Source organism: Cyanistes caeruleus, chromosome 2, assembly GCF_971803275.1.
Source record: "Cyanistes caeruleus chromosome 2, bCyaCae1.hap1.1, whole genome shotgun sequence".
Lineage (NCBI taxonomy): Eukaryota > Metazoa > Chordata > Aves > Passeriformes > Paridae > Cyanistes > Cyanistes caeruleus.
The window spans coordinates 14,418,716-14,446,438 of NC_141702.1; the positions used below are offsets into that span (position 1 = coordinate 14,418,716).

At 37.0% G+C, this 27,723-nt stretch overlaps 1 protein-coding gene across 5 annotated transcripts in view; it reads left to right on the forward strand.

Annotated features, from left to right (window-relative positions):
• Positions 1 to 27,723, forward strand: part of ROCK2 (Rho associated coiled-coil containing protein kinase 2) — a 94,491-nt gene that overhangs the window by 17,883 nt on the left and 48,885 nt on the right. For all 5 annotated transcript variants that reach the window (XM_023922599.2, XM_086875853.1, XM_023922597.2 and 2 more), the window contains exon 2: positions 23,022 to 23,103. In XM_023922599.2, coding sequence (XP_023778367.1) covers positions 23,022 to 23,103 — 82 coding nt within the window. The remainder of the gene's footprint in view (positions 1 to 23,021; positions 23,104 to 27,723) is intronic.

The following is a 27,723-nucleotide window of genomic DNA, read 5'->3' on the forward strand; positions in this document are numbered from 1 at the left end:
ACTCTTCAATTCTGCTATGATTATCTAAGTGTTTATCTTCTGAGTTTTCAGCTGTTTTGACAAACGTGTATATGTAACACTGGAAATAATAATAATAAGTATTTTTCAATATTTTTAGTGAGGAAATATATATACTACCTGTCTTTTCTTTCCCCTTAGTGTTCCAGTAAGTTTAATCAGGCGATATTGGCTGACAGATGTTTTCTCATATTTATCTCATTTTCCCAAGTGTTTAATGAAATTTACTTTGATTTTATATACACTCTCCTCATCTTGGTACAAGCTGCACTACCTTTACTAGGCTAGTCTTTGAAAAGCAGTCTTGGTCCAAACTGTCAAAAAATAACTGGCTATTATATTTTTCTCTCCCCTTTTTGTCCATATGCACACAGGTCATCTTAAAAAGAATAAATATATATCAAAATTTTGTGATAAATGGCAGCATTTCCTAAGCACTAATTTTGTAAGTGATTATGGTAACTTCTTTACTGTTTGTAGAAGAAACTTTCTACAACAAACTTCAAATGTTATTGAAAGAACACACTTCAGTGTCATGAAATGCATTTAAAAAATGAGTTTGATAAAATGAAGAAAACTACAGTCTGTCTCAGACCTGCGGCACTGGCTGCCCCCAGAGCTGCAAGCTCTCTGTGTGTTTGAATTCGGGGAGTTACATTCACTTTCCACTAGATTGCTGTGCCAGTTTCCTCTGCTGTGATATTTGGAGACAAATCCTGTAGGAAAAATGTAGCATTTAACTGGGAAAGAGGCAGCTTGTGCTGGAAAAGATGGTGAGCTTTTCTGTGGTCCTTAATTCTGTGGAATTTTATTGCCTAATTTTGTATCAGTGTCACAAAATCTTAGGCTTCCAAACAGAGATGATAAAACTCATCTCTGTTTTGCAAATCTTCTTTGCTCAAGAGGAATGTAATTATACACCACAGTCTTCAGGTGAGAGATTTCACTGGTGTGGTGGCACTGTAAGGCCCAGCTGATGAACTCTGTGTTCCTCAGTGAATGCTGAGATGGATTTGTAAAGTCTGAATCTACTACAGGAGCCAAAGGCAAATGTTTTGAGACTGCTGGTCTGGCTGTGGAGTAACACTGCAGTGTTTGGTGTAGCAGGACTAGGCTCCAGAAATCTTCATGTCCATAAAATTGTATGGCAGCACTCCAGCAAGATTTAAGATAAGTAGAATAAGTAAGGCTTATCTCCAGTATGGGATAGGAAGTTGAGGAGGAAAAACGTTTTTCAGATTTTTGCAGGGTGTTTTTTTTTTTAAGGGTAGGGAGGAAAGAGATTTTCAAGTTGACAGTGCGGATACATGAAATTCAGGATAAACATTCTTTCAAACTGCTTGATATAAATCCAAACAACAGTTTTATGAGCAAGGTCATGACCATTGTCTTAAATAGAACAAGAAAGGAAAATTACTTGAAGAGGTGATGTTACTGTTTCTCCGTAGAGGACAATAGTTAGCAATCAATCTTTTCCCAAAATATGTCCTTACTGATACAGCTCTGTGTGTTTACAGCTGAAGGGGAGGGACCCTTGTGCTCTATGTCAATATGATTTTCTTAAAAATGATCTTCTACCTTTTCACTCTCTCTATGGCTCTATTTCCTAAGCAAAAGAAGGTACTATTTGCATGTGTGAAGAGCTTTTTATATAGTTATATAAATATTCACTGTTTTGACATTTTGACTTTCTTTTTATGTTTGTCAGGAAGTGAAAAATTAACTTACTGGGTTACTCTAAAATATGTAGGGAGTGTTTTGTTCTTGAGACATCTATCTGCCCATTTGGATGTGAACCATAACTTAGTGAAACAGAAAACATTTTCTGTGGATAAAGTAATTACTGTTGATAGTATGCTTAGCATATTTTTCTTACAGAATTGTGGAAGTATTTTCTATTCTGATTAGACTGATTAGTAGGCCAGGAAACAATTCTAATGATTCTACACAGCTCCTTTTCAAATTAATTTGCATTGGTAGAATAAAAAAAGCAGGTTCTTTACAGCTTTTTGTTGTTTTGTTTGTGTTTTTTCCCCTCTCTGTTTTTCAGGTTTGAATGAAATGACATTTTCTCAGGTGTAATTCTCCATGCATGGGACTGATCTGTCTTTGTTGCTATATTCTTTCTGCTGCCATTTCACTGATTATGTTACTTCTCTGACCCTGCAGTGAGCAGGTTTAAGGAGCTAAATGTCCAAAAATGAAAACAGCAGAAGATCTGTCCAGTTTAGCTCCCTACACTGGCTTGCTCAGGGAGAGAAGGACATAACCACTGAGGCAAAGGAGGCATGGGGACTTTTGTTTAGGGGACAGGGAGACTGGTTTAGACTGTCCTGGAACTTCATCCTCAGACCCTGAATAGATCACTTCTGCATGCAAACATATGCTGCTTGACTGGTTAATCTGCAGCTCTGAAAATTACTGTAGGTTGCTGTAATTTATTTACTCATTGTTAGGTGCATGCAACACAGCTTTGGGAGCAAATGTTAGTGTTAACCTGCTTTCAAAGTTTGTTTTGAGAAGAATTGGGTGGAGTAAGTTCTTGAGACATCTGTCCTGACTGCTGTGGATATCACATATCGCATAGGTTCAAGCTTCCAATTTCTCTGTGGCTTTTTATTCAACTGCTTCTTAATAGGGTCAGTAATGTAAAGGCTGTGTTTTGCAGTCTGGGACAAATGAAAAGAATTCACATGTCTTTGATACAGCATATGTATTCAAATGCTCTATAATGGTAATTATTTTATATTAAAAATATCAGTATTGGTCACTCTTAATGAAAATTACAAGCTGTTCAGTAATTCCATCTCAAAATCCCTCCCATAGAGCCATCACTTTTCTTCAGTGAATTAAAACAGAGCAATTGCCAATGTGTTTTACAGTTTCAACATTTCAACACTTGTTATTTGTGGAAGTCCTTCAGGCTTTGTTAGCAAATGCAGCAAATAACTACATTGTGTAATCCAAGGGTTGTTCACTACAACTAGGCTTTTTTCTCATTTTACCTTAAAGACAATCCTCTTTAAACTATTTTAGTTGACTCTTAATATGTTTAGGCATGAGTTTCAGACTTATTAATTTTATTTTTTAAGGTGTCTTTATAAAATACTTTTATACATTCTGTATAGTTAGTGCTTGCAATACCTGTGACAATTTGTTTTGTGTAAGCCAGATATTTTGAGATGTTGAGACATGAAGGTAGGTGATGTAGGAGACATAGAGTGCATAGAATTTATTTATAAATCTAGTAAGTGCATTATTGTTAATGCCATGGAAGGAATGTATTAATGCTCATTTACATAATCTTTGTAATGAAGGGCTTAATTTTCTGAAAGTTGTTATCTTTTTAAAGATATGAAATGACATCACAGAGCTAAAACTAAAAGATTGGACAGATTTCTGTGTCAAGCTATAAACTGCATTCCAAGAAATTACATAAAATACTCTGAATGTAAAGCTGTAACTTCATAGGGCCACCCAGGCACTCTGTTGATGAAACTCAAGTGGTTTATGCAGTGGTGTGTGCCTCCTTAGGAGATGGTGCCAGGCTAGATCCTCTTCTGCTCCCCAGCTAAGTTTTTGAGGTGCTGTTAAATAATATTTCTATCAAACATTTGATAATTTCCTGGCAGCATTTTTCAGTTATCTTGTCTGCTTCTGTCAAATTCCACTATGCAGTCATGCTCACTAAAAAACTCTCTTTGCAGCATATGGAAGTTGAATGTTTGTAACAGAGTTACAGCTTTAATTGTGCAGTAAATGTAAAACTTTCACAGAAAATGCTGGCATATTATCATTTAGTGCAACAAATGTACAGAACTTCTTTCTAAATGGTTATTGATAGTAGTTATTTGGAATTTCTCTGTTTTTGTGAAGTTGGTGGATTGTTGTTTAGCTGTGAAGTAGAACTGGAGTATTGTTTTTTGCCATTGTGTAGACTGAAAACCAACAAACCTTCAGAAAGCAATGTGAAGAAGGCACTAAGGTCAGAGGAAAACTCCTGAGGTCCTCCCAAGGCCTGTAGGTGCATCTAGAGGAAAAATGAACAGCTGAACTGTTGTAATCTAAAGAGAAGGATTCTGAAAAATATTATTTAAAAGCTTGACTTCACTGGAAAAAGGTCCATAATATTGAAAAGTTTGTGGTGTTTTCAATCTGAAGGTTTGAAAAGGTTTTTACCGTGTGATCTGATGAGAAGAATGGCAAGCATTGTTGCAAATCTCTTCACATGTAATGAAGAAAAATCTATTAATTATATGAAAAAATATTACATGGCAACCTGGACTGTGTAGATAAGATGAGTTTAAAGAGCTGCAAATGTGCTGGCTGACATTGCAGCTCTGAAGAAGAGCTATGACTATGGTCAAACATCTCATATTGAGAGTGGTTAATGACAAATCATGAGAATAATGCAAGATCAGTTTTGGGAAAATGAAATTTTGTCTGGGAATACAGCTGATACGGAGCTATAGCAAGGAAAGAAACACAAAGAATAAAAGATCAGGAGATAAGAGGAACACAGGAGCATGGCCTTGCTAAAAATGTGCTTCTGACATTGTATTACTGGCTTAGCTGAAGCACCACTTTTTAAAAAGCTTTAAAATGAAAATAAGACAGTTCTGACTTCAGCAGAAGCAAAATGGATCTTGACTGAAGGGCTGTATTGCAGCACAAGGAAATAAGAAGCTTTTAGTTTTCCTCCTTATTCCTGTAGCATAAAGAGTTGGTGCAGCTTAGTTTGCAAGTAGAACTTGTGAAAGCACTCACCTTGTTTTCCTGCCTTCTGTGCAAAATGGCTTACATTTATATTACATGCATTTACAGGGACAGTACTTCAAGTTCCTCTGAGCTGCCCAAAAAAAATCACAGTATAATTTTCCATTGATCTCAGGTCTTCTGTCATGCTTTAAAATGTGCATTCAGTCCATTTCTGTACAGGGTAGGACCTAGATAATTTAGTGAAACATGACAGGATGTCATTCCTTCAGCGGGAAGATTGTGCAGCTGGAACGCCGCTGTGTCACAGGGCTTTTGGAAGGGTTGGTGAAGGTCACTAAATGCATCATCCTTTTTGACTTGGTGAGAAAATTTAAAAGGAGAGAGTTGGTTTACTAAGATCATGACTGTTTGAAATAATATGCATAATTACAGCATGCCATAGTTATGCAGTCAGAAACTGAGTTTTCATAGAGCATCATGATTTACTTTGTCACAGCTACATTGAGTGTTGCTTTACTGTTTTCTATTGTGTCAGTTTAGCAAAGTATGCTATCACATTTGGAGTTTTAAATTTGACATACCCATTGTTTGGATAAATTTCAAGTCTTAATGTTAAAAATTCATGCTTTTCACAGAAGCATTCACATGTAGCTCATGCAGATGGTTCTGTGTTATGTACCACCTTAAATTTGAGGCTGATCAGGAAATTAAATAATTTCCCATCTAATCATGTACTTACTAGAGGATAGTATTTGAGTAGCTGTTCCTAGGGGTGGGCAGCTGCCCTATTCTGCTTTTGTTCAGCTACTTCCTGTGGTGAAGGGAAGATTTTTAAAATTAAGTAAAGTATGATGATAATTTCTTAGACATTTTAGAAGATTAAAATGTCATACTGTAAACTTTGTGTACAATCTTAATTGAGGTAACTGAGGGGGTTGAAATTAATATATAGCAAAGCATGGTTGCAAATTTATAGGTGGCTTCAGAACCTGGGAGACTTGGAAATGTCAGCTCAGAATGATTTATGCTTACTTTTTACTAATTTTCCCATAGTTGTTTTTTTCTTAGCACTTTATTTAAATGCAGAAAATCTAAAATTGTGCTAGTAAGAGGTTTTACATTTAAAATATTTCTTCTTGACAAAGGAAGTGAGTTAATATTTTCATTAGCATTCTTGTTAATTGAATATCACAACTGTAAATGTAAAATTGATCTGCAAAACAGTACCTCCTAGAAAATAACCCTGATTTCTGGTAAACGTAATTTTGGTAAAGAAGGGTAATCTTTGTACAGCTAGAATGGAATTTCATGTCTGAGATAAGGATAAGGCTGTTGCTTTGAGGGCAGCATTGGCTTTCATATGGAGCTGAAGAACAGTCTCCTAGTTTTGAAAATGTCTGTGGTGCTGTCTTGGGGTTATGGGTTTTTTTTCTTGCTCTTAATAATTTTGAGGCAAAGAGAAGTTGCCATGATGTAGCAGGGGAGAGCCAGCAAGTACTGGTGGGGGAAGCAGCTCTAAAGGGTTCTTGGCATGGGGGGGGAATTCTGGTTCTTATTCCTGAATATGTAAAGGGACGTGAAGCCCCTGCTCCTGACCATAGCTGTAAGTGTGGAGGACAGGACCAGAGTGGCTGTGTCCTGCCCTGGCCACCATTGCTGCTCTGCTCAGCAGTGCACTATGGGCTGCATGGCTGCAGGGGACAGGGTGCCTAGCAAAGGGATGGTAAGGAAGCATTTTTATTAAACTGATCCTATTTCCCAATAAAACATGTATGTTGCTTAGCTGAGTGTTGTTTGTGGAATGGGTAAGATATGAGCTGTGACATTGGTATAGAGTGAAAATTTCTAAGAGGGAGGAGGAAGGAATTGCATCTAATTTGGTGTTGTTGTGCACCAGAAGTCTCTGCCTAGAAGTGTGTCTGCCGTTCAAGTTGCAATGGGAAGTGCAAGTAACAGTTGTTGAGATCATCCACCTTTTGGTTTGCAGTGCAGGGTTAAGTTTGAGCTGGACTCTGGGCATGGTCTTCACTGCTGGTATTGTTCAGACACAGCCATAGCCATAAAACACAGCTCTATAGTCTGCATAAGGCTCAGCCACTGCGTTGGGTATCTGCACAGGGAAGGCTTCATTGCCTTGTTGTAGAGTATCTTTCCCTGGGAACTCAGGGCACTTGTGATTCTGAAATCAGGGCTGTCCTCTTGGAAGATGACTGTACTCTTAGAGTTGAGTTTATTTTCTTTCACCTGTACCTATTTTTTTTTGTTATTGTTTTTTGACCTGTACCCTACTCAGCCTGTGCTGTCTACCTGAAAGGCTTCCCATTTGCCTGTGTTGTCACATCAGAGGTGCTGGCATCCCCCACTCTTGCTTTGTAAGCCTACTGGATTGCTTTTCATAGAATCATTAAAGTTGTAAAAGACCCTTAAAAATCATCAAGCCCAACCACTAACCTAACATTAAAAAAACAATAAACTTCCATTTTCTGATTATTTCCCCCCATATTATTCACATGGATGTAGTGTGGGGAATTCTGGAAATAATTGACAAATCATGAATCATATTCTGTGTTGATGTACAGGTACTGGTGAATGACCTGAAAGTCATCTATTTTGCTGGCTCAACAGGCAACTTCAAGGCAAATGATTCTTTCAGTTGTTACATTGGGAAGGACTCAGATAAGAAGTCATCAAATCTGATTCAATTGATGAAGTTTTGTGGGCTGTTTTTTCACATATGCATGTAGGAGTATTTCCAAAAAAACCAACATGGTCCTTTGAAAGAAATTTATGAACAAAGATTGTTCATAAAGTCTAGAACTAGTTCTGGAATTTTGACACTAGTTCTAGAATTCTAGCACTAGTTTGTGTTAGTAGGATTTTAAAATTTTACAGGAAAGATAATTTTTAAAATAATTTGCTGCAATTTCTCCAACATTATCAGTCAATGGTGTAGCTAGGGAGTTAAATTTCCATTTAATTAATTTGCTTTATTTTAAAATAATTTGTTATTTAATTTATCATATATTTTAGTAGTAATGGGAATTAAAGCCAGTGGAGAAATGTTGATGTATAATTGGAATGAAGCTGTTCAGATTAAAAAAGCCATAATAATTTTAACTACACCTTTCTTCTTTTTGCCCAAATATAAGTGATAATATTTAGAATTCCTTTCAAAATGTGTTTGTAATGATCTTTTACATTTCCCTCTGTAATCCTTTTCTATTCTTTCATCTATTTAACTATTGACCACCTTTCTTGTCTGCATTATGACTCCTAAAACTCTGGCCTGTTTTTTCTGGTCTTTTTAATACTAACTTGGATTTTCAGTATCATGATTTACTGTAGAAATCTGTCTGTAGATTTTCATTCTTCCAAATCCTTTGCATGAGCAAATGTGATCTTGTTTTCATGCCAAACTTTCATCAATATTTGATGATTAGTAATAGGTCTTAAATATCTTCTAATTTGATGACCAAGAATTTCTTAGCCTGTCGCTTCTTTGCCTGTCCTTTTTAGAAGAAGTTTTATGTTGCTGCTATTAGGCAAATACAATCATAGGTACTTTTCAAACAGGTTTCCATGAGAGGTTTGCTATTCAGAAGTATTGAAGTCACTGTGGGCTCAAACAGAATAGTAGGGATTAGCAGCACATTAATGAATTTTCACAAATAGTTCTTGTGGTAACTGTAATTCATTGTTTCTGAAAAGTACATGTTTACATGGGTGATTTGAGCACATCATGAAGTTAGGTATATGCTTTCGAAGAACTGAAATTATATTTTCAGGTCAATGAGTCAGGATAAAGGATTACTGCTTCTAGGAGTTCTATTTTAGTATGTAACTGAAGTATTTCCATTGAGAGTGGTGGCATTCTGAGTGAAGAGATGGGTTAAATATAGAATTGCATACTGTGTATAGGGTGATATCAAAATTCAGAAATAAATATTAGAAGGTAAGCTGCATGGTGGGGTCATTGCACCTCTAAGTGATGAAAATTAAAATGGGATCTTCTTATCTCTCACCTGTGTACCTCAATTTTCTTGATTTGTGTACAGGAAGTTAGGAACCAGAAACTCCCTTGAAAAGTGAGACAGTAAAGGTACATACCAGCTTGAAAATGTGGTGGGTTTGGATGAGATTTTTTTCTTGAGAGCTCAGAGACATGTATGTCCATCTGAAAATCACATTACTCATGGATAAAAGGACAAGTGTGCATGTGTAGAGCAAAACCTTAGATTTTACTTCATCCATAATGAACAGAAGAGTGAGTTTACAATACCTCAGGAGTAACATCTTTGTTGTGAAAAAAGTATATTTGCTCTAATTTTGGAGTTTTGCAGTAGTGCTTGTGTTAGTAGAGAGAAGTGTTTTTTTGAATTTTATTTGGAAATAATAATTTCCTAGGTTAGTGAAATTATGCAAATAACACTATATTCAAAATACAAATACTGAGAACTGAGGTGTCTGGGAAGAAAAGACATTAGAATTCTCTTAAGGATAAATCTTATATTTCAAGTATGGCTATAACTTGAAATTCTTTTTGCTCATAGCAGTAAAAGTCTAATTAACTTCATTGTGATTTTAAGTCTCTTCTAAAAGGACTACAGTTTCCTTTGCCAATTTGATGTGATTCCTTTTCACAAATGCAAACAAAAAGATCTTGTATACATAAGCACACCCAATTGTTTGATTTGCACCTACAGCTGTAATATTGGGAAGAGGAATGTTCTGGGAACTCGTTATGCAAATGCTAGACCAAGTGTCCCACTTTATTTTGGAGTTACCATCTAGAGTATTACCACAACAAATGGCCTTTTTTGACTAGAATGAGGTTTAACCAGCTGTAAAATTGATAATCACTCATGGTATTTCAGAAACTGCAGTGTGAGTGGTTTTTACATTGTTTGTGCAGTATTGAAAGTCAAGTTCCTAGAACATTGAATGTACCTGAAAGTAATTTTTAAGCTACCCAAGAGAAATTTTAAACAATGAATTCTGATGGGTTTTTTTTCACCGAGCAAGAGGTGAAGTTGCAGCCAGGAAAGAGTGCACACATGCTGGATTACCATGTCAAAAGGATAGTAAAACACAGTTGGGCAGTCAACCTTTATTCTATTTTATCCTCTAAGTCTTGATTTTTTTTTCCTTCTAATGTGTCTGTATGTTAATGCAGTTGTACTGCCACTCCTAAGCCAAAGTTGGCTTAAAATGTATGCAGTATGACTTTAAAACATTACTAATGGTAAGTAGTTTTTTTTCTTGTATATTTCAAAGATTAGAAAAATTGTTTTATTACACAGGGCTGATACTAAGTCCTTTCGAATGTTTTCTGCAAGCTCACAGCCTGCTTTGTGGAAGTGACACTTGATTTGGCTGTTGCCAGAGTTGGCATTTGAATCCAGCCTGTTTTCTCACAGAGCTATTTAGATTGGAAAAGACCTCCAAGATCATCAGAGTTCAACCTTTGACCAATCACCACCTCATCAACAAATTACTCCTCCAGGCCCAAATTTCAAGGTTTCTCTTGAAGTTTGGAAAGACAACAGGCAAGATACAATGTACTACTGGTTTCAAAATGATTTATCTTAGTCTCTGTTGTTGAAGCTCTTCTATATTTCCATGTATACTTTTGAATTTGGCATGATGCTCTCTTTTGTCCAGAGCATGTAATACTTAGGCTGAAAGAAACTTGCCTTACTTCCATTTGTAGGGATTAAAGCAGTTTATGTGAGCATGAAAAGACAGTTTCCCAAAGTAATAACATGAAAGTGGATCACTAGATTGAATTAGGAGTTTTTCTAGCCTAACTATGCTGTTCCCAGCAGTCAGTAGCTCAGAAGTGCCTGGGACAGAGTGCAGAAGGACTTTCTGCCTGTTCACTTCTACTCTCCCAGCTTAGGGAGACAGGGCAGCTTAGGGAATCTGCAAGGTAGATGTGGTTGTCTTCTGTCTCACAGCCCTTGGCAGCTTTATCTCCCTTGAATTAAATAGCCTTCTGCCCAATGTAAACTCCTTGGCAGCAGAAACATCCCGTGGCAATAAGTTCTATGATGGGAATAAACCCTTCCTTTCATTTTAAGTGTCTTGCATGCTGGCTTCATTTGCCTTCTGTCTTCCTATTAATGGGGATCCAGCTAGCCAGGAAGTCTGAGTCACCACATACATAGGAGACCAGGTTCCAGCTGAATGCCTGTGATACTGTCTGATGTCTCTGCTTATTTCAATTTGTGCTTATCCATCAGGCGTCTCTTATCTTGGATTTGACTGCAGTACGAAACAAAACAGTCATGATCTTCCACAGACAAGCCCCAGCCCATGATCGATGACACTGTGATAATACAATTCATGATGAAATATTGTTTCACAAAATATCCCGTCAGCTCTTCTAACAGTAATGTCTAGCCAAATAATTTGTGGTATTTCTGGTGATGTGCATGGCACCCTGTCAGTAATTGAGCTCTGGTTGAAGCTATTTCCAGAATTGAATACAAATACCCATCACAGGATAATTTAGGATACAAGGGACCTGTGGAGGTCTTCTGGTCCAAACTGCTGATGTACTCATTATCAGCTTCAATTACATGATGTTTAAGAATTTCATTTGGAAAATATCTGACACATGGAGATGCTATATCCTCTCTGGGCAACCTGTTCCAACATTTGACAATGGTGGAGAAAATGTTTCCACATAGCCAATTTCAGTTTCCCATATGGCAGCTTGTGTCTGTTGCCTCTTGTCATACTCCTCTGCTACAGGCCCCACTGTTGACCCGTGACCAGCTTTTTGTTCACCAGGACTCTCGGATCCTTTTCCTCAAAACCACTGTCTAGCCAGGAAGTGCCAGCCTCTCCTGATGTGTGGTGGTGTTCCATCCGACGTGTGGGAATCTGTGTGTGTCTCTGAATTGTATGAGGCTCCTCTCAGCCCATTTTCCCCAGCCTTTCCAGGTCCCTCTGAACAGCAGCTCTGCCTTCCAGTGTATCAGCCCCTGCCCCGGTTGTGTTGTCCATGAGATTGCTGAAGGTACACTGTGTCCTAGCTTTTGGGTCATTAGTAAAAACAAACAGTATTGGTCCCAGTATCGTTCCCATTATTAGTCCCTGGGGAATGCCAGTGGTCACTAGGTGCCAAGTTGGACTTGATTCTGCTGATCACAATGATACTTTGAGCCAGATGGTCCAGCCAGGTTTCCACCCAGCTGATTGTTTGCGTACCCAAGTGGCCCATACAATTACTGCAGGAATCTGTGTTGAATACCTTGCTGAAGTCTAGATAAACAACGTGGCTCACTCCTTGGGCACCGAAACAGTCATCTCATTAGAGAAGACAAGTTGATTATGATTTACAATTTACTTCTGATCAATTTATTCAGTTATCTTATTCTCCATTTAATTGGTAATGGTGTCAAGGGACCTGAACTTAATTGGTATTTTGGCCTGTTTTTCTGAAGGTTCACCTTGTTTAACATAGGCAGAAAACTTGTCCTTTTCCACTTAACAGGAGACTCCCCCAGTGTAGTGACCTCTCAGAGGAGGTAGAGAACAGCTTGGTAATGGTTTTGACTGGCTCCTTCATGCCGTTCAGATGGGTCCCATGAGGATGCCTGAGGTGGAGCTCTGTATGTCCCAAGGGACAAGAGCAGAAGAGGCATGAAGTGCCCATCTTCTGTCCCCAGATCTCCTGCTCTACCAAAACAGTGTCTCTATTTACTTTCATTTACTTTCATTACTTTCTATTTACTTTATTTTACAGTGTCCCTATTCACTTTCTTTAGTAGCAGATTTGAATTACTCATAGAAGCTTTTGTTCTTGTCCTTCATACCCTTTCAGTGCCAGGACCTGAGCCTGTCATTGTGTGAGAGAGTGTGCATGTATGTGTACATATTTTGGTTTTCTAGGGACAGAAATACTAAATACTTCCCAGTTTAAGAGAAACAGGTTTAATCACAGTCATTCTGTGTCATGCTCCAAGTCATTCTCTTTTAGGCATGGCACAGGATTTTTTACACTATCCAAAGTGACATAATATTTTATTATGGTCATACATGACATTTGAATATCTCACAGACACTGATAAGGTGATGTTCTCCTCACTGAGGCAAAACTAAGGTGTTGTGTATGAACACAAGTATTTATTGCTTATATTTGTCTCTTCAAGCTGCAGTAGTTTGAATTTTTTTCTTGAGTGTCTTAATATTATGTAATGTTTATTTTTAAATACAGTTCCTTCTGATATAACTTGCAATTAGCATTAAAAGCTTCTGAAAACTGATTCATAAGGCAGAGGATATAACAACACCCACTGAGAAGAATTTATGGCTAGATAAACAGATCAGAAATCAAGAGCTGTTATTTTCCCAGGTTGGTGGTCAACTGTCATAGAAATTTTAAATTTTGTAATGAATTGACATACTAGCAGCTTCTAAAACAAGGTTCTGCAGTTGCCTTGATATCTTTTAAACTTTACATTAACTAGATTTTAGTGACTAAAGAAATAAAAGTTCTTCCATTGCTAAACTACTTTATTGATGAAGTAGCTGAAAAAATCCTTCAGAAGAAATGTTTTGCTCTCTTGTGTGGCCCTTTGTGTCACCTCCTCCTGCAATGAAAGAAGCCCAAAGACCTTGGTAAAGGCTGCCCACAGCTTTGGGGAGCAGTTGTTTGCAATGTGAAGGTCCTAACTAATCTTGTGGGAGAAATAGCTAATTAATACAGATTTGTGCACAGTACAAACTTCTCGCTCAGGAACTTGGAAAGTGAGTTCCAAGTTCTATCTAGCAATAGATTCCAATAGGCATTCACTTCCCTAGGCTTGCTGAAGTAGGCCTTTCAAAATCTGTAGATAGCAAGTTCCTGTCAATACTTCTTTTCTACGGCTTTACTTCATACTTTTTTACAGTAAAGAAAATCCTTATTCAAGGACTGTCTTTATCTTTGCAAGAACAGAAGTTTTTTGGACTCATTGATACAAAAACTGATTTTAATGTTGCTGACCTGCCATATGCTCAGGTCAAAAGTAATAGTAGCACCACAGAATAACTCAGCTTTGAAGACCTCCGGAGGTCATCTAGGTTCAACTCCTGCTCAAAGTGACTGCTTAATGTCTGTCCTGAGTGTGAACCCAGCCTCTTCTATACAGGACAGCCAGATATGTGGCAGGACAGGGTTTGTTCTTCTCCCTGTTTGGGGTGGGGGGAGTTTTCAAATACTTTTAGTTGGGCTGTCCCAGATAAAGAGACAAACCCTGTTACAGTCCTAGAGGCTGACGCTACTGACTGCTGCTGACTGCTTTAAAATCTTGAGTGTTCCATTAGGGGTACTGACACAGAAATTGGAATTAAAGTGTTATTTCTGTTATTTTATATATTTAAACATTTTAAATATTTGTGTATTTTAACATATTGACAAGTAGGTTTTTTCCATACTGTATCCAAGTTCTGTACTCCAAAATTAGATGTGATTTTGATTACCTTGGTTTTATTCATCACTTTAACTGGAAATCTGGGCTCATGGAATTATGGTGGAGTACAGCACTTACATTTCAAGAAATATGTGGTGCAGCTGATTAGAATATGCTGCTGACATCAAATTTGAAGTTAGGTAGGAGATAACATGATGGGCAGGCCAGTATTTATTTGGTTTGAAGTGTTTTAAAGAGTGATTTTAAACAGTTGGTGGTATTTTTAGTACCAGGAAATTTTATAATAATTTGTTATGAATCAGTTACTACAAAAAAAAAAAAAAAGTCCTTTTATAATTTCTAATTAATCATGCTTTTAAGGGAGGAGGGTGCTAGGTTTTTATCTTTTTTTTCAAGCCATGTTGTTTGCAGTTCCAGTTACTGTTACAGAGGTAGTTAGAATTTTTGTTATTTACCCTAATAAGCATCCTTTTTACTTAGTGGATTGTGTACTTGTGTCTTATTTATCCATGACTGCTAAATAGGTTTTAAAAACACATTATATAATATAACCATCAGCATTACATGAAGGAATATATAGGAAATACATTTATCCAAAAAGAAGTTAATGGTGGAATTGAAGGGTGAGTGAAACTGCTGGTATAGCATGCAATGGAAAGTTTCTGACCGTAGCTTCACAGACTGATCTGTCTGAGGTTACAAAAAGATAAATAGAATAATTTTCATGATGGAGAAGTGGGATTCTTAGTTTATATGGAACAAGGATGACCTTGTGATCAAAACATGATTTTAAGAATAGGCTGTACGTCTGTCTCCATCCTCACAACACAGATGAGCCTCCTGACCTTTTATCTGTGTTCCTGGTATCACCTCTTAGTCTAGCAGCTGTTGCCTTTGGAAGCTTTTTTTTTTGGAAAATAGGAATGCATAGAAGGCTGTGTGTTGCATTTGATTTTCATGAAACAGTAAGTAATTACATTTTTTTCAGGATGTCAGAGAAACAATTCCAAGCATGGGTTTATTTTTTGTGCATTTGTAGATAGTCTTTTTGCATTTCTAGTACTTGGACTGTTTTGCTTGATGGCTTGGGTAAACTCCATCTGAGCTGGTGCATAAGTGACTGCAAAATTACCAGTCCACTCTTGCTCTCATTAAGGAGCAAAGATTGCTAATAAAGGCCTTGGAGATTTCCAGTGAATAGGAAATTATCTCTAGCGTCATTTTAACAGGTTTGTAGTTCTGAGTTTTGGTGCACATTAATGTTTTGAAAGCAGGGTGAATTGAAAAATCGAAAGTAGCTAAAGAACCTGGAAACGTACAGTGACTTCAGATGAAAGCAGATTTTGCTGAACTACTGAATTTCCCATGGATACCATGATAATCAGCAACATATGCATGACCAGTTTTATTTTATTAAAGCTTAAAGAGAAAACAGCAACAACCAATTTGGAGGGAAAAAGAAGCATTTTTTAATGGTTAAGTTTATGGGGTTTTTTTAGTGAATAATGTTAAGCTGTATCTTCAGAGCTTCTAGTTTACTCCTGTTTTCAGTCCTTTTTCTTTGGCTTGATTTATTGCCTTTGTGTATTTATTAAGTAATTTGTGAAGAGATTTTAGATAGGCATGGAAGTAATTTTAGAGATCGCTGCTAAAGGATCCACAGCTGGACCTACTGTAAGAAATATTTCTCTAGCTTGTGAATCTCTTGTGGAGCTGATTTCTCAACTCCCTTGAGGAGCTGCAGTCTGTCAGTTTATCACTACTGCTATTTAGAACTTACTTTCCTAATCTGTGACCTAGCTTTTGTGCCTAATTCTAATTTTTTATGCTGTTTTGGTGAATGTGAGGAATTGTCTATCATCAGCATCGTTCATAAAAGCTTTTTATGTTCTGAGAGAACTTGTCCAGTCTACTTAGGCTAACCTTTATAAAGACTAAATCTCTGGTCCTGACAGCCTATTTTAGAACAAATTGCTTATAGTTTTCCTGCTCTTTTTAACTTCCCTTGAGTTCTTTTCCAGCTTGTCTTTTGTAGTCCTCTGTATAGGGATTCACAGAACTGGACACAATATTCTGGCTTAGGCTGTGCCAATATCAGCAAATGATTTCTGATCATTATTTACAAAAGAATCTTAGTTCTCTGTGAGGTCTTACCCAATTCACCTTCTGTTTATGCATCTTAGACTGTGCTTCTAGTCTGCTATATATTCCACATCATTTTCCATTATCTTCTTGCTTGGTTATTATTTCAATTTTTATGTTCTGTCCATTTAAGTTCTTTCAAAAGCATATATTAGTGGAAATTTTACCCTCTTTTTTGTACTTTGAGTTACACCTTACTATATTTTTTTTCAGGGATTTTTTGTCCCTTGTTTTTGAGATAATTTCAAATGCAGTAAAAAGCCCATGCTCAAAACTCCAAGCTTGGTATCATTTGATGAATTTATTTATTTTACTTTTAGTTCTTAATAGATGTCTTTCTAATTCTGTTGCTTTATTGTGGCAATGAAAATATTCTGTAGAACTGAAACAGGACAAACCCAATGGAATTTCTTTCTGGCACACTTTTCCAAGTCCTGATGATTACCAAATTCCTAATAATTATCTTTTGGACCTTTTCTCCATGATTCCCTATACCATATTTTTTTACTTTGCCAATGTGAATGGCAAGTCTTGCATTTTATTCCTATGTTAAGATGCTTTGCCGTATTGATTACTCCCTATAATCTGCCAGAAATCTTTCATATGGCATTATTTTATCCTTAAACCCTGGATCTCACATGTTAATGGTGTTTGAAAGATGGGTAATGTCTTTTTCTATCTCCCCATTGCTAAATATTCTTATTTGTAGTTTGGAAAACCCTATGCTTTTTAATGGGAGTGCTTTGATTTACCCTTTTCAGTCCTGTTAACCTCTCCTGTTTTCCTGTTTTCAGTGTAAATTGATTAGGACAGTCTCCTTAAGTACTTTGAGTGAATTTCAGTGGATCTGGCTGTCCTCAGCACATTTCTTCACGTATATCATGATTTTCTTTAGGATTTGTTTTCATTCTTATCCCAGAAAGCACGGAAAACTTAAACCTTCTGTACATTCTTTTTGTAACTCTTAAAGGATTTTTTTTATCATTCTTAATGTAAAGTATATTTACATACTGTTTTTGTCTCTTGTAAACTACAACTCATTATACCCCATTGCCTTCCTAGTCATTATTTACATGCTTTACCCTTCCATAGTGGTGTTCCTTATGTCCTTTTTGTTGCATCTTGAACAATTTTGTGATTATACTTTTGTAAGTATTTAGGAAGAAGCTGTTTTTGGACTATTACCATCCTGTCGTTATTTCACTTTCACACTGTGCCTTTGAAATAGCAGGGGAAAATGTATAAAACCATGTATAAAATACACACATAAGATGCAGCACATTAGAGGATATATCTTGAGGAGTATCGCTTGCACAATGAAGAAAAATTAGCCTATATTCACTAGTAGAAAACATTAAAACCATTTCAGTATTTGTTTACCATCATGTACAGAAATCAGACTGTAAGTAAAGCCTGTTGTTAAGTATTTACATACTCATTTGTGGACAGTAGCTGCTTTTAGGTTTCTAAACTGTACATAGTCAATGCTGTTAAAAAATCCAGTTAATTAATGTAAAACTGTTAAAGAACTAGAATAGCAAGACCTCCCAGCAGTAGATGTCAACTGCATTATCATGGCTCAGATTATTCCTTCACATACTGATTTCTAGTGCTTAAATAAGAGAAAAGTGAATTGCAACTTATCCTAGAGATCACTAAGCAGGACAGGCTTGGGAAAAGTCTGTATTTGCCTTGCATATGACTTTCAGTTGTTTTTTTTATGTATGCTGTTACTGAGCTGTTCACCTTGCATCCAAGCATAGCTTCTGTGTTATGGAGAGAGGGAATTGCTCAGGAAAGACCAGAATTATTTAAGGGTCCCACTGACATATGGAAGAACACAGTGAGGTTTAGTCCTGGGGAAGAGTCATTAGATGCTCACTTCCTGTGTTTGTAGATTTGAGAAGTTCTGCCTTTAAAAGCATTTAGGCCCAGTTAGAAAAATACAGTGTGATGTTACAAGACTTTTCTGTCCTTTTTGCTGCAGCATATTATATTAAATTTTATTTGATGATTTGGAAGAGGAAGGGAATATTGTTTTGGTTTTCTTATAAATAATGATTTAGTGAAATTTTCATAGGATCTTGTGGGTGTAGGTTGGAAGGGAAACTTGAAAGATAATCTATTTCAACCCCTTCTCTGGGCAGGGACATCTTTCACTAGATCAGGTTTTTTATGTTTTCCAGGTATTGCAGAATTATGAATTGTTTCCTGAAGTAACTGATACCTTTTTTATTCAATCATCCACTGTTTGGCCTTATGTTTTATTTTTTTTCACATCATCATGAAAATGAGTAGTAAATTAAAATAGCCAAAGCTGCTTTTGACAGCCAGTGGAGTTTACATGCACATATCAATGTTAGACAGGTTCAGACAGCTACTTTAACATCAGAAATTCTTATTAACACAGAATGGTTTCATTTAGTGAAGGCTTCTGTGGGATTGCCTGGAATTAACATTAAGCTCATTGTTGAGAAGCTACTAGTATTTTTCCCTATTGCTGACCCTTCTGTCAGAGAAGAATATAAACATTTAGTTCCTGTATTTCATGAACTTTTCTTGCCTGTTTTTTTCTTTTGTTCATTTGGGTTGGTAAACAGTACAAACTGCTTGCTGGGAAAGCCAAGCTCCATGTTGACCACAGAGGGTGACTGCTGTCAGAGTGGCCATGGAGTCTGCTCCTCATGTAGTAGGAGGGTGTTACAAAACTTATCAAATTTGGTCTTTTCTCTTGGAAAACATTTCAGCATGTTTACCATCAGCAAAATGCTTTTGATAGGGGCAGATCTGTCTTTGCCAGTGATGTGTTTACTTGGAAGTTGCTATTTTTGGCCATTTAGCTCTGAGTCTTTTGTAAAAGCAGAAAGTGGAAGTGAACAGTGAAATCCCTTTAATAGCATATTTCCTGGTTGAAGTGACTTATCTGTGAGGCCTAGACAGAGGAGACGTCATTTCCTGGATTACTTCTCTTCAGTCCCAATTGTCTGTTTTACTGCATGATCTTTCTACCCAGCTTCTTCATTGTAGTGAATTTTTCTCTTAAGTGATATAAACTAGGTCTTTCACTGAAAATGTAAAGCTTTAAGGAAACAACTTTTGACAAAATACTAGTGTGCAGGACAAGTTTTTCATAAATTACATATTGATATGAACTTGAAATCTCTTACATTAAAATTTTGTTTAAAAGCTTAAAATCTTGTCTTTGAAAGAGTATGATAAATAAGATTTGTTCACAGGGCTAAAAAAAATTTGACACACTTTCTGTTCCTTGTGATGATGATACTGATCGTGTCTCTGACACCAGCTGTATCTGGCTGTGTTCTAGAGTTACGACACTAGCAAAGAGCTAAAATAGTCCGTTGTGCAGTTCTCAAATTTCTTTTCATTAGTAACTACTTGTGAAAATTGTTACCTGGAGTCCATGAAAAAGAGAAAAAAAGAGCTACTTAAAAATTAGCTGCAAATATGATTCTCCATTTGTATAGCCCACAAAACAGCCATGGAATCAGAATCAGGAGGAGAAAGGTGACATCTGAAATTATAATATACAGTTGAATTTAAATTGGAATTTATGATTGTTTTGGATCTTGTAATCCAACTTCACTAAAATTTTTGTTTGGGTGATAACTATTTTTTCCCTTGGTGTTTTGCCAAGATAGAAGTAAAGCACACTATATATTTCTTGGTCAACCACTAAAATATCTTCACATGAAAAGCATTAAGACATCAGGTGACCTCACCTCTCTTCCCCTCCAAAACAGGAAGAACAAAAATATGTCTTGCTGATTTTTGTTAGCACAGACTGCTTTTACTTCTCCCTTAAAATGTCTACCCAGTTGTTGGTGATCATGAGAGTATTTTCTCAGTAGCAGTGAAAGAAGAATGTTGGAGTTCAGTGTAGACTGCCATCTAATTGAAATTAATACTTCATTGAGCTAGTAAAATCCAGAAAGGTGGCCCAGCTGTTCCCATCAGGGCATTCAGTATGGTCCTTCTCTACATGTCTCAGGGTGAGGATCCATGTTTCTGCAGACACACTGTGCAACAGAATGAGATAACCTTTTTGAAGGTGGTGTTTGCCAAATCTAGAGTAGTATGGATTCTATAATGCTATTTTGCAGGAACTCATCTCAAATTAGTAGTTTCTATTGGATTTGTCCAGATTACCTGTGGAATTCTGTAGTGACTAATCCATAAGTATATAACAGTTTTGTTACTTTGGTTTGGTTTGATTGTATCATCTGTAAAATTGTAGCATAAATTAGGAAGAGGTAGTAAGTCTTCTGATCCTATGAAAGATGAGTATGATGTCCTGGTGCATCGCTCCTTTCTCCTTAGTTTCTCTCTCCACATTAGGAGAAAGACTAAAATAATCCCTGTATTTACTGTTAGTAAAGCAACTACTGTGCCTTCTTGACTGACTTTCTGTCAGCTTATTTACACTGTCTTACACTTCCTTCTGGTAGGAAGTTCTAAAACTTGATGTGTAAGACCATCATAACGGTTAAGGTTACGTAGAGTCAGGAGTAAAATTCCACCTTTTTTTCTTTGCAGTTGTGGAAATCTTATAGGTGTTACAGAATGTTTGAGGTTGGCAAGGACCTCTTGATATTGTCTAGTCCAACACCCTGGGCACTGCAGGGTCAACCAAAGTAGGTTGTCCAGGACCAGGTCCCATCAGATTTTGAGTATCTCCTCACTCATTTGAAGACTGACACACGCTATTTGGTGGAGACTCCACAGGCTCTGTGGGTATTTTGTTCCAGTACTTGACCACTTTCACAGGATAAAAGTGTGGCGTTCAAATAGAATTTTGTGTGTTTTACCTTATGTCCATTGTCTTCTGTCAGTGATCGGTGCCTTTTCTTCAGTTCTTCCCAGCAGGTACTTACAGACATTGATGAGCTCCCCTGCCTGCCCTGAGTCTTTTTTTCTCAGGCTGCAAAGTCACAGGTCTTTGAGCCTTTTCTCCTTGGAGAAATGCATTAGTACCTTAATCTTACTGGCCCTTTGCAGGACTCACTCCAGTAGATCCCTGCCCTTGATGGTTTGGGAGACCAGGAGTGAACACTGCACTCCAGGTGGGACCTCATCAGTGCTGAGTAGAGAGGAACCTGTTGTTCACCAGGTCCCTCAGGTGCTTCTTTGCAAAGCTGCTCTCCTGCTTCTCAGGCTACAGCCTATACCTGGCACCTGGGGATTTTCCTCTCCAGCAGCAGGACTTGGTTTTTCCTCTCATTGACCTTTGTGGAAACCTTCTCTGCCCAGAGGAATGCCAGTGTTGGGGTGCAGTGCTGGTGACAGGCTCCAACTGGACTTTGTGCCACTGATCAGTCTTCTGGGTCGAGTCTTTCAACCAGCTTTTAATCCTTTGTTTAACCCGTACTCCATCAGCGTGTCTGTGACACTTTCCAAGACACTTTCATTTGTTAGGAAGTAATAAATAAATAAAATACCTTCATTTTTAAAATGGTCTTAACCGTTACTGTGGTTCGTGGTGTAAACTGATACTGCCACAGATGAGTTGGTCTTGTATTTGTATACGCTTATTTAGGACAAAGTGGCATTCAAAATGTATTTAATAATCTTAGGCTTTGCCTCTGAGTCTCTCCAGACATATTATTAAAATGAATATAATAATTTTAGTAATATTTGCAATAAATTATACCTTCCTAGACATATTAATAAAAAATAAAAAATCAGCAGGTTGTTAGCCTTAGTTATTAAGAAGACTGAAAAGCTATCTAATTCTGTTTGCTCCTATTAATAATACATGATGTGGTCTCTGACTTAAGTCTCTGTGATGCCTTGTCAAGTCCCAAAAACCTGAAAAAGCAGTCTCAGGATTTTGTTCTTAGGGCAATGAAAAAAAAAGCTTCCAGTGCAGGCTGAACACTGCAGCTGCTGACAGTGAATGGTGTCTCTGACTCCTCTTAGTATCTGAAACTAATTTTTAGTTTTATTTGTCCCTGTGTAACTGGAAAGGTCTCAGTGTTTGAAGAGTAATTTTCTGAAGTTTTTCCAGGTTGCAGAAAGGTGGAATTGAGTAAAGTCTTGTAACAGGCATTTAAAATACTATTTTTGGTTTAGATTTGGTGATCTGATCCCTTGCCATTTTAAGAGTCTCTATTGTTTTCTGCTGAGGCACTGATAATGGGTAGCAGAACAGCATGTAGAGTTCTGGCTCCTCTTCTGTTGAGTCACTTAGAAAAGGTATTCTTGTCTTGTGAGCCTGAATTACATGGTGAATTGTCTTAAGTTTAGGTCATGTCTTGCTTCCAAGAAAAATGTGTGATTGGTGTTTGAAGGTCCAGAATGAGAAGGCAGAGAGACTTTGATCAAAGCAATAATATGAATATACAAACAAAGGCTTTGCAGGAAAAGTGTAACAGAAGTAAGAAAAATGGAGTATCTTAAATCAGTGTTTAATGAGTAAGATTACTTAGTGATTAAGATTAAAACTACTACTCCAGTTTAAGTCCCAGTGCCACTAATCAGTGGTAATATAGCTGTACTGTTTATAGAATTTGGAGCCAGTCAGTGTGCATTGGCTCCTCTGCTGGTTTATAAACATACTTGAGAGCTTGTTTGATTTGCTTGCTAGGAATGTAATGCATGCTTGAATAATATATAATCAATCTCAGTGCAGTAATTTTCAGAAATACATTTATTAAGATTTTAGAACTCAATTAACTTTTTTTTTTTTTTTTTTTTTTTCAGGATGGCTTGAATTCTTTGGTCCTTGATCTGGATTATCCAGCACTGAGGAAGAACAAGAACATTGATAATTTTTTAAACAGATGTAAGTTGCAAGTGGCTCTTAAACAATGACATTGTTGTGATCTCAGTCATAAGAAGTTGAGTGGTCAGAAATGCATTGCCCATGGTTATTCTACTAATTTTTGTAACTCTGAACTTCAGGTGGCTTTAGAGGATCATTTATTACAGAGAGAAATTTAATTTTAGGGAGTCGTTATATTGTGAAAATATGTTGGAGAAATATTTTTATTTTCCTAAATACACTTGGAAAAATCCTTTTATGTTATTTTCTTATCTTACGTATGTGTAGCTACATAACTTGCTAAGTATATCCTACTTATTATTCTTCAGGAATTCGTTTCACTGAATATCAACATTGTTTATATAGTCATATTTAATCTAACAGAGAAAACTCTCCTGTGAGTTTTCAAATCTAAATAGTTGTACCTTAAAATCTGTTGGTTAATTTTTGAACCTTTGCATAAATGTTTGTGATTCTCCCCAAATTAATTGTAGACAGGATCTTGGAGTTTATTAAGCATATGAGTCTACATCAGAGTAGCTGTGTTTTGTGGTTTTGAAGTGTTTTCTATTCATGTATATAAGCAGAATTTTTTTTCTTCTAAAAATAGCAAATCCTTTGTTTTAAAATGTAATTTGCAGTGAGTAAGCCTTCTTGGAATAACTATACTTTGTAGTGAGCTTATTTCAAGATATATATTTTTTTAATAAAACCTTTTCTCTTGCATATGTTGAGGTTAGATTACTCCAGATACAGTCTTATCAGCAGCTCCTTTTAGATTCTTTACTGGTAAGAGATGTATGTGTCTGCCCTCTGTTGCCCTGGGATTCCTTGCAATATCCACTCACACTCTTCACTTAAATAGTGGCTGGTGTAGTAATTTGTGGTGAGTTCTTTGTTTGGAATTCAGTGCTTCTCCATGAGGTTTAGCAGAGCCCGTAGATGGACAAGCAACTTTTACAGTTGCCAGTAAAGTCTCATTTGGAGAAATCATTTAAAATACAGTAAATAGAAAGAGCAGATTAGGATATAGAGGCATACCTTGGGATTATATTCAGTTTGAGTTCAAAAGAATTCAAGCAGATACTTACAAAAGAAAGGGTCCGTAATAGCATCTGAAATACTTCTCTTATTTGCAACTGAGCATTTCATGTGTAAAGTGAGGGGACAACCCTCTGAAAATTACATAAATAACATTTATCAGCATCTTCTATAAGCTGGTCATATTTGCTTTGACATTACTATTTTTGCACTAGAACAAAATTAGAAGCTTCTCTGTGATCAGAAGACCAGTGTCTTTTGACTATTAGAAATAGTAACTGTGGGAAAACAATTTAACCTCAGGAACAGGTTGGAGATTTGTTTGTTATTTGATTGGTTGGTTTTTGTTTGTTTGCTTGTTTGTTTTCTGCAGCCCCTGGATATTCTGACTGCCTCCCTTTTTCCAAAGGCTGTTGTTCCTTCTCCTCCTCTAGGTTCTCTCTCATTGTTCTAGTAAATATTTTTAAGTATTTTAGGTGACCTGGAGGCTGCCAGCAATGTCAGAAACATGAAAATATACTTTTGTTCACAATTTTGTTACTTCCTTTTTATTTTTAAATCAGCTGACAGTATACAGTTGAAATAGACAGATACTAGTTAAAAGAATTTTGAGATGAGTTACAAAAAAATTCACAGTAGTTAATAAAGAGTTTTCAAGGGTGCACTTCATCCTTACCTGTTGAACTTTAAAAAAGCATGCAACATCTGACTATTTTGACCAGCATGCTGTGTGACAGTTGATCTTTCATATGAATCATGCATGTAACTTCTCTCCTGTTTCTGTACTGACTGGGAGAGAATAAAAATATTGCTGCATATCTTCTGTGACTTAAACTTTGGGGAAAATATAAATTGCAAAATGAGAATTTTGTAAATATTTGAGGCTGGTAATATTATAATATTGCAGAAGAAAGAATCAATCCTGCCACAGTGATTCATTTCAAAGTCTTTTCCAGATGGTTGTATGGTTTGTTATGTGCCACACAGGGGAACTGAGCAGAATTAATGCAGAGAGTTGCGTGGTTCGTTTTTTCTTTTTATTAAAACTAGTCAGGCAAAAGAAAAGCAAAGACTAGTTTCTGATTTTCATTTCACTTCACTGATACTTGTGATAGCACTTGGGTCCAGGAAAAAACAGGACAACTGGTTTCTTATTGACATTGCCATTTTATGCAGTTTTAAATTGCTAAACCCATAACTCAGGTCTTCTTGGAAACTGTTCTGAGGGTAGCAAGTATCACTGGAAAGAGTGTGGCACGTGCTTGCTGAAGCCTCTTGCCACCTTGGATTTGGAAGAAAAGTTGGGAACTGTATTGAGAATTTATGGAACTGTAAATTGTTGCTTTCTTAGTAAATTTTCTTAGGGTAAGGAACAGTGAGTTCTTGTCTCTTGTGATTTTTCTCAGTATCTGAAGAACTGTTGCAAATGCCCAGCTGAGAACGGCTGTCAAAAGGTTGTGACAAACTGATGAACAGCCTGTGCCTGGGGCCTGGAGCCTGCAACCCTCCCCAAGGCAAGCACAGAGAGGTGGCAGGGCTTCCTGTGAGTTACCCTGTGCTGCACAGTGAGGCAGCTAAAGCAGAGTCACTGCCTGTGTTTTCATCCATACTACAAAAGTCTGCAGAAATTGTGGAGAACACTAAATAATCATCATACTTCCAGTCAGTTTAATCACTTCTTCCACAATAACACTTGGGGAAAGGAATTTTTTTCCCCCCACCACATTCTCAGGGGTTTGCATACACCCTACTTCCAACCTACATCAAGTCATTACTATTCAGGTTAATGTTTTATTAATAGCTTATTTTAATTTAAAAATGAAATAGCTTGCACTTCAGCTGAGACATTAATTTGTTCAGTTCAACTCATAATTGCAAGATGAAACTCAAATGTTTCAGCTGTTTCACAATGGCAATTTATTAATTGTCCATACCATAGGAGTTTGGTGCATTCTGTTTCTGTGACCACTTTGCAGAAGCAGCCTGTTCACTTGTTTAATATGAAAGAAGTTCTTTAATTGCCTGCTTTGCCTTACTATTCTGATTTCTTAGCATTTTCTCTAAGGTATTGAACCAAAGTGGAGCCTGTTTGTTATAAGAAAAGAAGCACATTAAATATCTCACATAATACAAGCATTCTTTTTCAGTATTTTCATTCCTTTTCTGTTGCTTTAATCAGCTGTTGGGATTCTGATTTAAATTGCTGTGCTTTTTAGAGTATTCATGGAACAGAAAAGCGTAATGCATTATTTAATTCCCAAAACAGTGAGAAGCATCTCATAGTCCTGTGAGAGCAAAAACAAATTTGCTTATTTTAGAAAAGAAAGCTGAGTTTTTCAGCATAGGCTTGGTGTAACAAATCTTTCTTGGTCTGGTCCTCTTCTGTCATCCAGGCAAAGACAATAGGTTGAGTAAATTCTTCCAAGTCAATTTTTCTGCCGTCTAAGATTTGCCAAGTGTTGAATAATGTCTTAGAGGCTTGTGCCTTTTTTGGTGGTCTCCCATGCAGATACAACTTAGTCTTAAATAGTTAAATAGCGAGTTTAAGCAATAGTTTAAAACATTTAAATCATTAATATCACATATCATATATCATTTGTCATGAATAGAAGGGCATGAAAAATGGATTTTGAGTAAGTCCAAACAGCAGAACAGAGAATGGTGTCATCAACAGGCCTGGTACAACCCAGAAGTCTTGACTCCCTAATCATAATGAATGAATCAGTGGTTTTCTATGCATTATTCAGCATCATTCAAGAGTTGGAAATTTGTGTTGTTAAAATTATTTGCTGATATTATCTAGGTTGGCAGACTTGTAAAGTGTAGTGACAGTGGATGTATTTAAGTGGAAGTGACTTCTAGTGGAGATGTGGCACCTGTGCACCAGTTTTTCTAGACTCCCTGAAAAGTTCCTTTGGCCATTTTCCTCTCCAAGCAGACACTCTTTACTTAGAGGATGTATCTGTTAAGATTAATTTCTTACAAAATCAACAGTTCTGGTTTCCTCCCTTGCATTTTGTTATGTAATTTGAAGTTGCTGAATCCTGCCCAGCCATGTGGTTACCAACAGAAACGCGTTATCCGGTGTGGTGTGAGTGCCTCCCAGGGCCGCAGCTCTGTGTGCTCTCAGCTTCGTGTCAGCAGCACTCATGAAATGTCAGTTGCCAAAAAGAATCTTAGAAATTTAGTGCACTGTAGAACTTCCACTGAGTTAAGGAGCTAATTGCTCCTCTGGTTTTCTCTTGGCTACTCTAAGGCAGCTCCCTTGCCAGGTCTTCGCAGTCGCCTCAGCACGCTGGACTCCAGTTCCGTTCTTAATGATATTGTTCTGGTAGGAGTAGTGATGGGAGAAGTATCAAATAACCAACTTTCCCAAACAGAGCGTGGAAGCCACAGTGTGTAACACAGAATGTCTTAGATGTATAAACAAATTATATGTCAGTGTCATTAACCACATTCCCATTTGGGTACTTGGTAGATACAAAGCAATTCAGCCCTGCCATCAGGCTTATTTTCATTACATTAGGGATGTGTTCTCTGTAAGCCAGAGGGCTGCTGCTTTCTGTTCCCATGTTCTGCTTTTTTCCATCTATGCAAGAG